The sequence below is a fragment of the Trichechus manatus genome, unplaced genomic scaffold, assembly GCF_000243295.1.
Source record: "Trichechus manatus latirostris isolate Lorelei unplaced genomic scaffold, TriManLat1.0 scaffold00070, whole genome shotgun sequence".
NCBI lineage: Eukaryota > Metazoa > Chordata > Mammalia > Sirenia > Trichechidae > Trichechus > Trichechus manatus.
The window spans coordinates 9,171,326-9,188,006 of NW_004444006.1; the positions used below are offsets into that span (position 1 = coordinate 9,171,326).

General features: G+C 38.6%; 1 protein-coding gene across 1 annotated transcript in view; it reads right to left on the bottom strand.

Annotated features, from left to right (window-relative positions):
* Positions 1-15,237: 15,237 nt before the first annotated feature.
* The window catches only part of ERCC6L (ERCC excision repair 6 like, spindle assembly checkpoint helicase), a 28,854-nt gene continuing 27,410 nt past the window's right edge, over positions 15,238-16,681 (bottom strand). The window contains exon 3 of the mRNA XM_004380145.2: positions 15,238-16,583. Within this exon, the coding sequence (XP_004380202.2) occupies positions 15,645-16,583 (939 nt within the window). The 3' untranslated portion in view covers positions 15,238-15,644. The remainder of the gene's footprint in view (positions 16,584-16,681) is intronic.

Below are 16,681 nucleotides of genomic sequence, written 5' to 3' on the forward strand. Positions count from 1 at the left end.
CAGTAGTCTCAGGGAGTCCTCCAGTCTCAACCGGTCCAGTAAGTCCTTTTTTTTTTTCTTTTTTTAGGAATTTGAGGTTGTGTTCCACATTTTTCTCTCTTTCTATCAGGATCCATCTATTATGGCCCTGGTCAGAATGGTCAGTAGTAGTAGTCGGACACCACCTAGTTCTTCTGGTCTCAAGATAGCAGCCATAGTTCGCCATAGCTCTTAACCACTGCACCACCAGGGCTCCCGTCTATATATACACACATATATACTCACATAGACATACCTATGAAGCCCTGGTGGCACAGTGGTTAAGTGTTTGGCTGCTAACCAAAAGGTCAGCAGTTCAAATTCACCAGCCACTCCTTGGAAACCCTATGGGGCAGTTCTACTCTGTCCTGTAGGGTCGCTATGAGTCGGAATCAACTTGACAACAATGGGTTTCTACATACCTCTACACATATTTGTCTACATACATACATATATACCCACACATATATTTTTTGGTTGTTGTTACTGTTGTTCCAAATTATACATGCCATAATTAAAAAAACCCTATTACAAACTGCCGGTGCGGCACCCCATAATAAGTCCTGCCATCCAGTCCCAGGAGCCTTTGGTACGGGTTCCATCTTGAATTACCTCTTGCGCACGCACCTGACACACCCTTTTCCCAGAAACCCACACCCCTTTCATGAATAAAGACGAAACCATTTCCCGCCTAGAAAAAAAAAAAAAAAACCTATTGCCATCAAGTCAATTCTGACTCATAGCGACCCTATAGGACAGAGTAGAACTGCCCTATAGGGTTTCCAAGGCTGTAATCTTTATGGAAGCAGACTGCCATATCTTTCTCCTATGGAGCTGCTGGTAGATTCAAGCTGCTGACATTTTGGTTAGCAGCCAAGCACTTAACCACTGTACCACTAGGGCTCCTTATATATGCCATAGCAATTACTAAAAGGACCTTTTTTCTTGTGTACATTTTAGTGACATCATTTACCTTCGTCAGGCTGTGCACACTTCGTTCACATTTGGTGTTACCTTTCCCATCACCAAAATTAACAAGTATCAACTACCTAGAAGTGAATCCTTGTCTTCTCCCCACCCCATCCCTGTTAACCACTCTTAGTTATCTAGGACTGCATTAACATAAATACCACAAGTGGATGGCTTCAACAAACAGAAGTTTATTCTCTCACAGTGTAGTAAGCTAGAAGTCCAAATTCAGGGCGCCAGCTCCAGAGGAAGACTTTCTGCCTCTGTCAGCTCTGGAGGAAGGTCCTGTCATCAGTCTTCCCCTGGTCTAGGAACTTCTCAGTGCAGGAACCCCAGGTCCAAAGGACACGCTCTGGTCCCAGTGCTGCTTTCTTGGTGGTATGAGGTCCCCTGTCTCTCTGCTCGCGTCTCTTACATCTCAAAAGAGATTGACTTAAGACACAACTTAATCTTGTAGGTTGAGTCCTGCCTCATTAACATAACTGCCACTAATCCTGCCCCATTAACATCATAGAGGTAGGATTTGCAACACATAGGAAAATCACATTAGATGACAAAATGGTGGACAATCACACAATACTGGGAAATCATGGCCTAGCCAAGTTGACATACATTCATTCCACCCACTGACCCCCCAAAATTCATGTCCTTGCCACATGTAAAAGACATTCACCCCATCATATCATAGCAGAAGTCTTATATCAACTCCAAGTCCAAAATCCAAAAATTCCTCATCATCTGTGAAATCTAGAATACGAGTTATCTGCTTCCTAAGTACAATGGTGCAACAGGCAGGCACAAGCTAGACATTTCCATCACAAATGGGAGAAATTGGAGGGAAAGAAGGGATAACAGGCACCAAGCAAGTCAGCAGAACACATTACATTAGCTCTCAAGGCTTGAAAATAATCCTCTCCTTTCTGAGACCATTTTGGCAGTGCCCCTGCCCTCCAGACTCTGGGTATTGGCCACACTCTGGATTCTTAGTGAAGGCCCTGGGCTCCAGCTCCACCTTCCAGGCCCACTGGAACAGCAACTCTGCTCCCTCGAATTTGGGCGGCCCCATTCTCCTATTCCATCTTAGTGATGACTCCACCCTTTGAGACCCTAGAAGTCATGGCCCTTCCCTTTGAGACAGGCAGCTCTGCTTCCTGTGTTCCTTGTCTCTTCAGCTTCTGCTTCCTGGTTCCTTGACCTCTCAGCCCTCTTTCCATTTCTGTAAAGAATGCTGTTAGAATTTTGATCAGCATTGCGTTGTATCTGTCGATCCCTTTGGGTAGTATTGACATCTTGACTATATTAAGTCTTACAATTCACGAGCCGAAATGTCTTTCCATCTATTTAGGTCTTCTTTAGTCTCTTTCAACAGTGTTTTCTAATTTTCATTGTATATGTCTGTCACATCCCTAGGTAAATTTATTCCTGGATGTTTTATTCTCTTAGATGCTATTGTAAATGGAGTTATTAATCTCCTTTTCAGATTTCTCATTGCTAGTGTATAGAAACCCAACTGGTTTTTGTGTTGACCTTGAATCCTGCAACTTTGCTAAATTCCTCTATTAGTTCTACCAGCTTCTTAGTAGATTCTTTGGGATTTTCTATACAGGTAGCCCCCAACGTAGGATAGGGTTGCATTCCAACAACTCTGTCGTAAAGTCGGTTCTGACGTAAGTCGAATACCTCATTTTTTTTAAGGTTTCATTATTATTGCCTTTTATTATCAGTATCTTTATAAATCCTATCTTTATTTGTCTTTAGGATTTGGAAATATTACATATAAACTTACAAATATATTTCAACATTGTATGTAGTACATATTACTAACGATAAGATGTACAGAAAACATCCAGATGGTCATTAAGTGCAGTTCATCATAACTTGAATACATCGTAAGTCAGGGACTGCCTGTATATAGGATCGTATCATCTGCAAATAGAGATAGTTTTACCTCTTCCTTTCTAATTTGGATACCTTTCATTTCTTTTTCTTGTCATATTGCTCTGGCAAGGACTGCCAGTACAGTGTTGAATAGGAGTGATGAGAGTCGGAATCCTTGTCTTCTTCCCAATTTCAAGGGGAAAGTTCGCAATTATTTTCTATCAGTATAATGTTTGCTGTTGATTTTTCGTAAATACCCTTAATCATATTGAGGAACTTCGCTTTTATTCCTATCTTGTTGAGAGTTTTTTTTGTGTGTGTGTGTGTGTGTGTTTTAGGTGAAAGTTTACAGTGCAAATTAGTTTTTCATTCAAAAATTTTATACACAAATTGTTGTGGGTTGTGACATTAGTTGTAATCCTCACAATGTGTCAGTACTCTCCCCCTTTCCTTTTCCACCCTGGGTTCTCAGTGTCCATTCATCCAGTTTTCCTGTCCCTTCCTGCCTTCTTGTCATTGCTTTTGGGCAGGTGTTGCCCATTTGATCTGGTATACTTGATTGAACTAAGAAGCACATTCCTCACGTGTGTTATTGTTTTATAGGTCTGTCTAATCTTTGGCTGAAAGGTAAACTTTCGAGAGTAACTTCAGTTCTGAGTTAGCAGGGCACCCGAGGACCATAGTCTCAGGGGTTCCTCCATTCACCATCAGACCAGTAAGTCTGGTCTTTTTTTGTGAATTTGAATTTTGTTCTTCGTTTTTCTCCCGCTGTGTCCCAGACCCTCTATTCTGATCCCTGTCAGAGCAGTCGATGGTGGTAGCCAAGCACCATCTAGTTCTAGTGGGCTCAGGCTGGTGGAGGCTGCGATTCATGTCGTTCATTAGTCCTCTGGACTAATATTTTCCTTGTGTCTTTGGTTTTCGTCATTCTCCTTTGCTCTGAACATGCTGGGATAGATGTATCTTAGATGACCACTCGCAAGCTTTTAGGACCCCAGACACTACTTACAAAAGTAGGATATAGAATATTTTCTTTATGAACTATGTTATGCCAATTGACCAAGATGTCCCCTAAGACCATGGTCCCCAGCCCTCAGCCCCAGTATCTCAGTCCCTCAAGGTGTTCGGATGTGTCTAGGAACCTTCTATGACTTTGCGTTGGTCAAGTTTTGCTGACTTCCACTATATTATGTGTTGTCTTTCCCTTCACCAAAGTTAACACTTGTCTATTATCTAGTGATTTCCCCTCCCTACTCCTCCCCTCCCTTGTAACCATCAAAGATTGTTTTTTTTCTGTGTGTAAACCTTTTCTTGGGTTTTTATAATAGTGGTCTCATACAATATTTGTCTTTTGTGATTGACTTACTTCACTCAGCATAATGCCCTCCAGATTCATCCATGTTGTGAGATGGTTCACAGATTCATCATTTTTCTTTATTGTTGCATAGTATTCCATTGTGTGTATATACCATAATTTGTTTATCCATTCATCTGTTGATGGGCGCTTAGGTTTTTTCCATCTTTTTGCTATTGGGAATAATGCTGCAATGAACACGAGTGTGCGTATGTCTATTCGTGTGATGGCTCTTATTTCTCTAAGATATATTCTTAGGAGTGGGATTGCTGGATCATATGTTATTTCTATTTCTAGCTTTTTAAGGAGGTGCCATATCGTTTTCCATAGTGGTTGTACCATTTTACATCCCCACCAGCACTGCATAATAGTTCCAATCTCCCTGCAACCTCTCCAACATTTGTTATTTTCTGTTTTTTTTTTTTTTTATTAGTGCCAGTAATGTTGGGGTGAGATGGTATCTCATTGTAATTTTGATTTGCATTTCTCTAATGGCTAATGATCGCAAGCATTTCCTCATGTGTCTTCTAGTTGCCTGAATGTCTTCTTTGGTGAAGTGTCTGTTCATATCCTTTGCCCATTTTTAAATTGGGTTATTTGTCTTTTTGTTGTTAACGTGTTGAAGTATTCTATAGCTTTTAGAGATTAGACCCTTTTTGGATATGTCTTAGCCAAAAATATTCTCCCAGTCTATAGGTTCTCTTTTTCCTCTTTTGGTGAAGTCTTTTGATGAGCATAAGTCTTTAATTTTTAGGAGCTCCTAGTTATCTAGTTTCCATTCTGGTGTTTGTTTGTACATGGTTAGTTATGGTTTATATTCTATTTATGCCATGTATTAGGGCCTCTAATATTGTCCCTATTTTTTTCTTCCATGATCTTTATCATTTTAGGCTTTGTATTTAGGTCTTTGATCCATTTGAGTTAGTTTTTATGTATGGTATGAGGTATGGGTCCTGTTTCATTTTTTACAAATGGACATCTAGTTTTGCCAATACCATTTGTTAAAAAGACTGTCTTTTCCCCATTTAATGGACTTTGGTCCTTTGTCAAAGATCAGCTGACCATAGGTGGATGGATTTACATCTGGGTTCTCAGTTCTGTTCCATTGGTCTATGTGTCTGTCGTCGTAGCGGTACAGGCTGTTTTGACTACTGTGGCTGTGTAGTAGGTTCTGAGATCAGGGAGTGTGAGGCCTCCTACTTTGTTCTTTTTCTTCAATAATGCTTTGCTTATCTGGGACCTCTTTCCTTTCCATATAAAGTTGGTGATTAGTTTTTCCATCTCATTAAAGAATACTGTTGCTATTTGGATCAGGATTGCATTACATCTGTAAATTGCTTTGGGTAGCATTGACATTTTCACAGTGTTGAGTCTTCCTATCCATAAGCATGGTATGTTTCTCCATTTATGTAGGTCTCTTTTGGTATCTTGGCAATAGTGTTTTGTAGTTTTCTTGGTATAGGTGTTTTACGTCCCTGGTTAGATTTATTCCTAAGTATTTTATCTTTTTAGGGGCTATTATAAATGGTATTGTTTTCCTTATCTCCTTTTCAAAGTTCTCTTTGTTGTTGTATAGGAATCCAACTGATTTTTGTTACGTTGATCTTGTATCCTGCTACTCTGCTGAATCTGTTAGTTCCAGTATTTTTCTTGTGGAATCTTTGGGGTTCTCTATGTATAGTATCATATCATCCACAAATAAGGATAGTTTTACTTCTTCCTTACCAATTTGGATGCCCTTTATTTCTTGTTCTTGCGTTATTGCTCTAGCTAGGACTTCCAACACATTGTTAAACAGGAGTGGTTTTAAAGGGCCTGGTTGTCTTGTTCCTGTTCTCAGGGGGAATGTTTTCAGCCTCTCTCCACTGAGAATGATGTTGGCTGTTGGTTTTGTATAGAGGTCCTTTATTATGTTGAGGAAATTCCCTTCTATTTTACTGAGAGTTTTTATCAAGAACGGGTGTTGGGCTTTATCAAATGCCTTTTCTGTGTTGATTGAGATGATCATGTGATTCTTTTATTTATGTGGTGGATTACGTTGATTGATTTTCTAATGGTGAACCATCTTTGCATACCTGGTCTGAATCCCACTTGGTTGTGATGTATTATTATTTTTTTATATGATGCTGAATTCTATTGGCTAGAATTTTGTTGAGAATTTTTGCATCTATTTTCATGAGAGATATTGGTCTGTAATTTTCTTTTTTTGTGGTGTCTTTGCATGGCTTTGGTATCAGGGTTATGGTGGCTTCATAGAATTAATTTGGGAGCATTCCTTCCTTTTCTATGCACTGAAATAGTTTGAGTAGTACTGGTGTGAGCTCTTCTCTGAATATTTGGTAGAATTCTCCATTGAAGCCATCTGAGCCATTGTTTTTTTGTTATTGTTGTTGGAAGTTTTTTTATTACCTCTTCTGTCTCTTCTCTTGTTATGGGTCTGTTCAGATTTTCTATCTCAGCTTGTGTTTGTTTAGGCAGGTAGTGTGTTTCTGGAAATTTGTCTTGTTGAGAGTTTTTATCAAAAAAGGGTGCTGGATTTTATCAAATGCCTTTTCTGCATTGATTGAGATGATCCTGTGGTTCTTTTCATTTGTTCTATTAATGTGGTGTATTACATTGATTGATTTTCTAAGGTTGAACCAACCTTGCATTCCTGGAAAAATCCCACTTCATGATGTATAATTCTTTTAATATACTGTTGGATTCTGTTTGATAGTATTTTTTTGAGAATTTTAGCATCTATATTCATAAGGGATATTGGTCTGCAGTTTTCTTTTGAGGTGTCTGTCTAGCTTTGGTACCAGGGTAATGCTGGCTTCACAGAAACAGATAGGGAGTATTCCTTCTTGCTTTACTTTTTGGAAGAGTTTGAACAGTACTGGTATCAGTTCTTCTCTAAATGAATTCCCCAGTGAAGCCGTCTGGTCCCAGTCTTTTCTTTGTTGGGAGGCTTTTTATTACTGTTACAGGTCTGTTGAGGTTTTCTACTTTCCTTTCAGTCAGTTTAGGTAGGTTATGTGCCTCTAGGAATTTGTCTGTTTCATCAAAGTTACCAATGTTGGAATACAGTTGTTCATAGTATTCTGTTATGATCCTCTGTACTTTAATTGGGTCAGTTGTAATGTCTCCACTTTCATTTCTTATTTTGGTTTTTGCATCTTCTCTCTTTCTTTGTCAGCTTAGCAAGTAATTTGTCGATTTTATTGATCTTTTCAAAGAACCAACTTCTGGATATGTTGATTCTACTGGTTTTCTGTTCTATATTTCATTTATTTCTGCTCTGATCTTTATCAGTTTCCTTTCTTTTAGTAGCTTTAGGTTTAGTTTGCTCTTCTTTTTCCAGTTCCCACAAGCTGTAGAGTTAGACTATTTATTTGAGATCTTCTTTTTTAATGTAGGCATTTATTAGTATAAATTTTCCTCTTTGGACTGCCTTCGCTGCATGCTATAAGTTTTGGTATGTTATGTTTTCATTTTATCTCCAGGTATTTTTTAATTTCACTCTTGATTTGTTCTTTCACCCAATAGTTATTTAATGGCACATTGTTTAATATCCATGAATTTGTATGTTTTCTAGTTTTGCTTCTGTTAATTTCTGATATTATTCCTTTGTAGTCAGAGAAGATACTTTGTATAATTTCAGTCTTTTTAAACTTGTTGAGACTTGTTTTGTGGCCTAGCATAGGTTCCATTCTGGAAAATGATCCATGTGCACAGGAGAAAAATGTGTATTGTTCTGATGGTGGGTGGAGTGTTCTATATATGTCCATTATGTCTAGTTGGCTTATTAAAAAAAAAAGGAAAACTCATTGCTGTCAAGTCAATTCCGACTCATGGCTACCCTATAGGACAGAGTAAAATTGCTCTGTAGGGTTTCCAATTTCCAAGAAGCAGCTGGTGGATTCAAACTACGGACTTTTTGGTTAGTGGCTGTAGCTCTTAACCATTGCACCACCAGTGCTCTAGGTATTATTTAACTCTTCTATGTCCTTACTGATCTTGTATTTAGATGTTCTGTTCAGAATTAAAAGTGGTGTATTGAAGTCCCCAACTATTATTAAGTTGTTTTATTACTCCTTTCATATCAGTCAGTATTTGTTTCATATATTTTTTAGCAATGATGTTAGGTACATATATATGTTATGTCTTCTTCCATGAATTGACCCTTTTATTATTATGTAATATCCTTCTTTATCTCTTATAATAGATTCTCATTTTAAAAGTCTATTTTATCTGATATCAGTATGGCCACCCCTGCTCTTTTTTTGGTTACTAGTTGCATGGAATATTCCTTTCCTTCCTTTTATTTTCACTCTGTTTGTATCCTTGTGTCTAAGATGTGTATCTTGTAGGCAGCATAAGGATGGATCTTGTTTTTTTTTTTTTTTATCTATTCTGTCACTCTCTGTCTTTTGAATGGGGAGTTTAGACCGCTTACATTTAAGATAATTACTGAAAATAAAGTACCTACTTCATTCATTTTGCTGATTTTTTTGTGTGTCTTATATCTTTTTTTGTCCCATTATTCCCATATTTCTGTTATTTTTTTGTGTTTAGCTGCTTTTTTATATTGAGCCTTTTTTATTTCTTTTTTCTTCCCTTCTGTGTATTTTTTCTAAGTATTTTCTTAATGGTTACCTCAAATATTACATTGAACGACAGTGTTATTTCAGCTTGCTGCCAACATTTAATATGCAAACAACAGTTAACATATATTAGCATACTAAAACTCTATTCCTCTTTTGCTCCACCCTTACCCTCTCTGTTGTAGAGTCTCCGGTTACATCATTATATATCCTATATTCAATAGGTTTAATTTGTATTTATTTTTTATGCACTTGGCATTGTATAAGGAGCCCTCGTGGCACAGTAGTTAAAGCACTCAGCTGCTAACCAAAAGGTCAGAGATTCAAACCCACCAGCCGTTCCACAGGAGAAAGATGTGGCAGTCTGCTTCCATAAAAATTTACAGGGTGCCCTATAGGGTCGCTATGAGTTGAAATTGACTCGACAGCAATGGGTCTGAGTTTTGGTTTTGACATTGTGTTGCTTGTGGAACTTAACTATTGAGTTTACTCCCTGAAAATACTGTATACTTGGTCCTTATATTTGCCCATGTCATTACTTTTTATTGGAGATCCCCTCCCCTTTTCCCATGAGCAGATTCAAGTATTTGTCTGGTGTTCTTTCCTTTGCATGTGAAGAACTTTCTTAAGTAATACTTGCAGAGCAGATCTGGTAGTAACAAATTCCAAGAACTTCTGTTTATTTGGAATTTACCCCTCACTTTTGAAGGATAACTTTGCTGGGTAAAGAATTCTTGATTGACAGTTGTTTTCTTTCAGTACTTTATATATGTCACTCCATTGTCTTCTGGTCTCCAGGGTTTCCGAGGAGAAATCCACACTAATTCTTATGAAGGATCTTTGCTATGTTATACTGTGGTTTTCTCTTGCTGCTTTCAGAATTCTCTTCTTGTCTTTGGTTTTCAAGAATTTTATTACAATGTGTTGTGGAATAGACCTCTTTATATTCCTCTGCTTGGGGTCCATCTAGCTTCCTGGATTTGCAGGCTTGAATCCTTATTCAGGTCTTGGAAATTCTCTGTGATTATCTCTTGGAAAATTCTTTCTGTGTCTTTTACCATCCTGTTGTTCTGGAATTCCAGAAATCGTAATGTTGGATTTCTTAATTGAGTCCCACAATTTCATTTGGCTGTATTCACTTTTCTCTGTTCTTTTTTCTTGTTTCTCTTGACACTTGGTAAGTTCTGTTACCCGGTCTTCTAATTCACTTATTCTGTCTTCTGTCTGTTCGAATCTATTGCTGAATGTTTCTCTTACATTTTCTAATTCAAACATTCTTCATTTCCAGTATTTCTCTTGGGTTTGTTTTGTTTTCTTAATGTTTTCAATCTCCCTATTTAGTTTTCTTACTTTGTTTCCTGATCTCCATTAGTTTGTTTTCTTTGCTTTCTATGAACATATTTAACATTGTTCTCTGGAGGTCTTCTACTCTTCCCTTAACCTGGTCTCCATCAGAGAAATTTCTGCTGCTTCATGGTTTTCGTTGGATTGGGACACCTTCTCCTGTGATCATGCATGCTTTATAAATTTTTGTTGAACATGGGGCATTTTAATCTTAATGTGATAATCTGGAACTCAGAATTTTCTGTATTTCCAGGAATTTTTTTTTTTATACTTTAATTCCACCTTCTTTCCCTAAGTTCCACTAGGGGTTATTCTGGCCCTTTGGTTTTTCCAGTGCTGACTCAGTCTTTCTGTGGTGAGGTCTGAGGAATTTTCTTTACTGTTGCTGTTAATATAGGGTTCTACTCTGGCCTCACAGGTTTTACACATTTAGTAAAATTTTACGTTTCTGGGTGCCAACTCTGGGTTGTTTTCCCCAAGGTAGCTGATGTTACTGGGGTGTGAGGTTCCCACTGAGGTTTGCACAGTTGGGTGTGCCCTTTCCAAGAGGACTGCAACACTGGGATGGGATTCCCTCACATTTATCTGTGGGGGTAGGGTGTGGCTTTTCCTCTGTGGCTGCACAGGCACAGGACTTTTCAAGCTGGACAAGTGTTGGAAGGGTTGGGGTGTGGCTTTCCCAAGGTAGGTTGGGGGTAGTGCTTTGTGTCCTTACCACACAGGCAGCCCTAAGCAGGCTCTCCCATGGTTCCTGGTTGTTAGGTAGGGAGCCAGTTGGTTCCTGCTGGGTTGCCTGTTTGAGGTACTTTTCTTGTCCTGGCCTACAGGTGGGTCCCGTGACTCTTCTGTGGGTTGAGTCCTAGTATCCTCCCACCTCTGGTCTCAGCGAGACTCAGTAGCACCCGTAGCATTTTAACTTCCCTGTGCCCCTCCCCAAGCACGCACTTGGGCTTCCCTGCTTGTGAATTCCCAAAGCCAGTCTGTCCCACTTTAATCAGACTGTACTTTCCTTACTTTCTCAGATTTCAAATCCATGTTCTGCCATTATGCCACTGTCTCTCAGTTCTATCCCAACCAAGAAGGCATCCCACCCCTTACCAAGGCTGTTTACCTAGTATCTCTGTGCCAGTCTTTGTCCTCAGTGTAGATACTGTCTTGGGTTCTTTGTTCAAGGGTGTTGCCTGTCCACATGCTAAAATGGCCACAGTAAGCTGAACCAGCAGGTAAGATGCCAGCAGCCAGCAAATCTCAGCCTTTCCGCTGTGGCTGCGGCTGCTTTCTCTCTCCTGATTCGGGTCTTACCTTGGTTCTCCAACACTTCAACTGCTGTCTGGAACTACAAAATCTCTATCTGTGCTAATTTTTTATTTGTTGTTCACTGGCTTAGTTGTAGGGGGATGTGGGGAGCAACTGCTTACACTGCCATCTTGCCTCTCCCTCCAGCCTCCATGAGATTTTCCCCACTGAGCAGACTAAAGGATATCCTGTTCCTAGGGGTACACAGATATGCCAGTATGATACAGAAATGTTCTAAATAGTAGGTATAAAAGTAATTATGAAATTACTTTAAAAAACATGTTCAAAATAATGTCTCTAAATAAGGTATACAAATTCTGAAAATCTTGGGGAGAATTCTGCAAAGCTTTATATGCATGAGACACTACCTAACTGGAGTCCTTGCTCAGAACACTGGCTTACCCAGGATTACTACTTGAATGCCTGTTCCATGGATGTCACCCATAAAGAAAGGAAGCTGGAGTGCTGGAAGGGTAGACTAGAAAAAATAAACTACATTCTGTGGCATGGTAAGAGAGCAGCTATAACTCGCCTCTGAGAAATTAGGGCAGGGACGGGCCTTTGATACCCGGCAAACCTTGGGGAAGTTAGTTTTTGACTGGTGACTAAGATTCTGAAAGAGTTGATAAAGGAACAAATTAAGGATTACTGTGGATACACGTACACATTCTGCTTTGAAACAGCATCTTTTTCATTAAGTTCAATGTTTAAGGAACAAACCTCATTTATAGTAAAATTGCAAATTGAAACCAAAATGAGATACCACTTTTACCTATCAGATTGGCAAAGTTCAAAAGGTTTAATATATTGTTGGTGAAGGTATGGGAAAACAGGCACTCTTATTAATGGTGATAATGGAAGTTATAACCTCTATGGAGAATAATTTGGCAACCTATCAAAATTATATACATACCCTTTGATACGGCAACTCCATTTCTAGGAATTTATCTTATAATCACACTTTTATAAAAGGTACAAAGATATTTGTTACAGCATTATTAGAGAAAAAAAAGGAATGTCCATCAATAGATGATACATTATCGTGCATCCATTCAATAGAATATCATGTAGGTGTGTTAAAATAAAAAGCAAAGTACAGAACAGTGTATGTAGCACACTATCACTTGGGTAAAAACATATAAATAAATATATATGCTTTTGCTTGTACATACATAGACTGTCTCTGGGAAGGGCAGCCCAAAACTGGGGAGGCAGGGGCAGGTAAGAGACTTTTTACCTTATAGCCTTAGATCAGGGGTCTTAGTCTTTTTGTGCCATGGAGACCTTTGGCAGTTTGTCTAAGCTTATGGGTCCCTTCTCAGAATGCTGTTTATAAATGCATACAATAAAAACATAGGATTATAAAGGAATCCAGTTATACTGAAGTAGCATAATCAAATAGTTTTACATTTTATTAATATATATGCTTCATTAATAATGAGATCTAGTGGCAGGTCTAATAACCACTGATTTTATAATCATGAATGTAAATGGTATTGAGGTATCTGCAGTAACTGCGAAATCTGTGTGATTTCTATTGGTGACAAAGTCACAGGTACTGCTGATACTATTGAAGTTTGTAGCCTATATTCACAATTAAAGGAAAAGTTAAATTCCAGATACAGGATACCAAAAACCAAACCAAATCCGTTGCCGTCAAGTCGATTCTGACTCATAGTGACCCTATAGGACAGAACAGAACTGCCCCATAGGGTTTCCAGGGAGCGGCTGGTGGATTCAAACTGACAACCTTTTAGTTAGCAGCCATAGCTCACTGTAGCTCTTAACCAGTCAACTCGACGGCAATGGGTAGATACAGGATAGTGGGAGAAAAAGATGTAATTTTTTTCCCATCCAAATTCATAGATACCCTGAATTCTATCCGAGAACCCCAGGTTAAAAATCCCTGCCTTAGGTACTGTTTAAATATTTTATCATGTGCATCTTTTTTTTCCCCCAAAATAAAAACAGTCATAGTACACACTCAAACAGAAAGAGCATTCTGTTTTTTCAGTGAGAAATACACTTAGAACTTAAGCCTCACTGGTTCAGATCACATGGGTATAGTTCCCTAAAGCCCCCTGGCAAGCAAATAAATCGTGTAGTGGCCTTTTTTTTTTTTTTTTTTTTGACATCAGGGAAAAATAAATTTATTAGCTTAATTTCAACAAACATTTGTATGATTTGTGCAAGGGACTGAAAACCAAAGATGTAGGACGTAGCCAACAATGCATTCTCTCTACTTGGATTACAACGGCCATTCATTCCACAAAGGGAAATAATTAGCTGGACTTGGATGCAGACCTGTGAATTGCTGAATCACAAAATGCTACACCAAGATTTTCAAAACTAACAATATATATTTGATCACATTACCCTCCCTAAAATATTAGTAATAATTCCTTTTACTAAGAGCAAACTTTTGTACCATCAATAAAAACCTATTATTTCCCAGTTAATTGGCCTAATAACGTGTCTAGTACTTCTATTCTACCTCCCAGTTCGTTGCGCAGTGTTTGTTTGACTTCTTAAAAGCTTGCAAGTGGCCATCCAAGGCACAATTGGTCTCTACTCAGCTGGGGCAACAGAGGAAGCAGGAGAGTCAGGAATAGGAGGAGGTGATGGAATGTGTGGCTGATTGCCTCCATGAACAACTGCCTCCTTTGCCATGAGACCAGGAGAACTGGATGGTGCTTGGCTACCATTACTGAACATTTTGATTAAAGACTCTGTAGAAGAATCCTGATGAAAAGGGGGAAAATGCAAAGCAGAATTTCAAACTCTCATGGACTCTAGAGTTTCTGGAGCCATGGGGGCTGGATGAACCCCTTGAAACTATTGCCCTGAGATAATCTTTAAACCTTAAACCAAAAATATCCCCTGAAGAAGTCTTAAAACAATAGTTTAGCTTAACTAGTAAAGACTGTCTGCCTTGAGCATTGTGCTCTGTAAGATCTATCTACATGGGATTAAATTGACAACAGCAACTCAAAAGATTAGATAGGAACCTTAGGGGACACAAAGTTTATGTTAATGGGGGAGGAACAACTCAGAAAAGGAGGGTGAGAATGGCTGCAGGACTCAATGTAATCAACGTCACTGAATTGTATAATGTAGAAACTGTTGAATTGGTGTATGTTTTGCTGTGTATATTCTCAACAACAAAATAAATTTTTAAAACCCATTTAAATTTTAGCTCACCTCTTTCAAATTGCTGTGCATATTTTGTAATATATATAAGATGTGTGTGTGTGTGTATATATACATATAATTTACAAGTAACTTTTATATGTGTCTGTCTATTGTAGTGGCTTTTCATTAGCCTCAGTTTCCTAAAGTAAAAAATGGAAATGCCACCCTCTACCTCAAAGGATTATGGTGAGGATTAAATGAGAAACCTATGTAGAGCACCCGACACTCTACCCAATACACAGTAGATACTCAAAATAACAGTTCCCCTTTTCCGATGACAGAGTACTATACTGCACATGATGTTTCTGAAAGGGTACCAAACTCCATTTCAGTCTACAAAGATATAAAGTGATAGCTGGTATCAAAATAGACAAGAAGATGCATGGTTTGGACAATTGCTAAGTGATCAGCAAAGTGACTTTAGCCAGGGCAGGGTGCCAGTGATAACAAATCCTAGCACCAGGTACCTTACCCCAGCCTTCTGCTATATTAAGCTGAAAACATAAAATACCATGCTAAAAGCATGTCTTAGATTTGGAATGACAAACTCCTAAAGAAGTAAGGAGTTTCCATATGCATTTGCCAGTATCATCTCAATGAAAGAAAATGAACGGAAAAAAATACTTGAAAAAGTAACTTTAATTTTGTTATCTGAAGTGTGATATACAAAGGCAATCAATCACTTTCAGAGTAAAATTAAGAATGGCCAGAATATTTTTACAAAAACCTTTCTAGAAATAACATAGTTCTATTAAGTTTATTGCATATGCCTAAAAGAAATATATAAGAATAGCTGAGTGAAGAAATACTAACCTAGTGCTGAGAATACCAGTATGTATGTATTCTGGGGGTGGGAGGGATAAATACAGAATTTACAAAAGAGAAACAAAAATGTGCTCTTTTGAGCTCCCTCTCGCTTAAGCGATGTTCCCAAAGAATCCAATTAGAGAAACACAAATTACCCCATACTCAGTTTCACTTTAAAATGCAGTAAACAGGTCATATTCTCAAGTTTTATTAAGTTGCTTATACAAACTTAAAGTCATGAGCATGACTTCAGGATCTGCGCTTTTTATGTCAAGTGCTTTAACTAAGCAGTTTAGGGCTTCTTGTATTTTTCCACACTCTTGCAGTTCTTTCCCACGCATTACAAGAGCCTCATACTCATTCGCATCCTCCACTGCCTTATCCTGAGGAGAATCAACCAACTGTTTACCAGACAAAGGCTCAGGGTCACCAGTTGAGGTTTCCTGAGCTAGAGATGTAGTTAACCAGCTGGACTTATTTTCTGAAGACAGCTTTTCTCTGGAAGGATCCTCTTCTGTGTACTCTGAGGCTTCTCCACTGCTTTCCTCTGCTCTTTCTTCCAGATAATCGTCAATGCCTGTTTCTTCACTGCTGTTGTCAAGTCTTTCCTCCATATCCTCCACATGGTCTAAAACCACGTTGATAAGAGACCTCCTAGAAGCCAGAGATCGTCTAGAGTTTATAGTCTTGTTTCCACTGTCAGCTATTTTAGGTGAAAAAAACCTTTGAGGTGGACTGATGTCATTTTTGGGAGTTGAAGCATCAAATTGTTTCACAGATGAGAATGGAAAGAGAGATGTGTTGAATGGATTTGTGCTTGAAATATCTTTAAAAGAATTATCTTCATCTTCACCATCTGAAACAATCCTTCTAGCTTTACTTCTGATTTTCACATTAACTATTACTTCTTCTGGTTCATCATCTTTCTCAGAAAAATCCAAACTGAGACATGCTTTGTTGTTATGCACAAACTCTGCTCTAGAATTAGCTGCTGAACTACACAAGCTGTTTTCTTTCTCAACATGCTCCAAAGATTGACGGGAAAGATTTTGTCCATTGTCTGCAGAGTCTTCCAAGAAAAGGTTGAAATGACATGCATACTGTGGTGAAGATGCTAAAGGTTCCTCTCCCAACTTCACCTTATTTGCTCGAGCATCCTGCAGAGCACTATGGGATGCTGACTGGGCATACTGTGGTGAAGATGCTAAAGGTTCCTCTTCCGACTTGGCCTCATTTG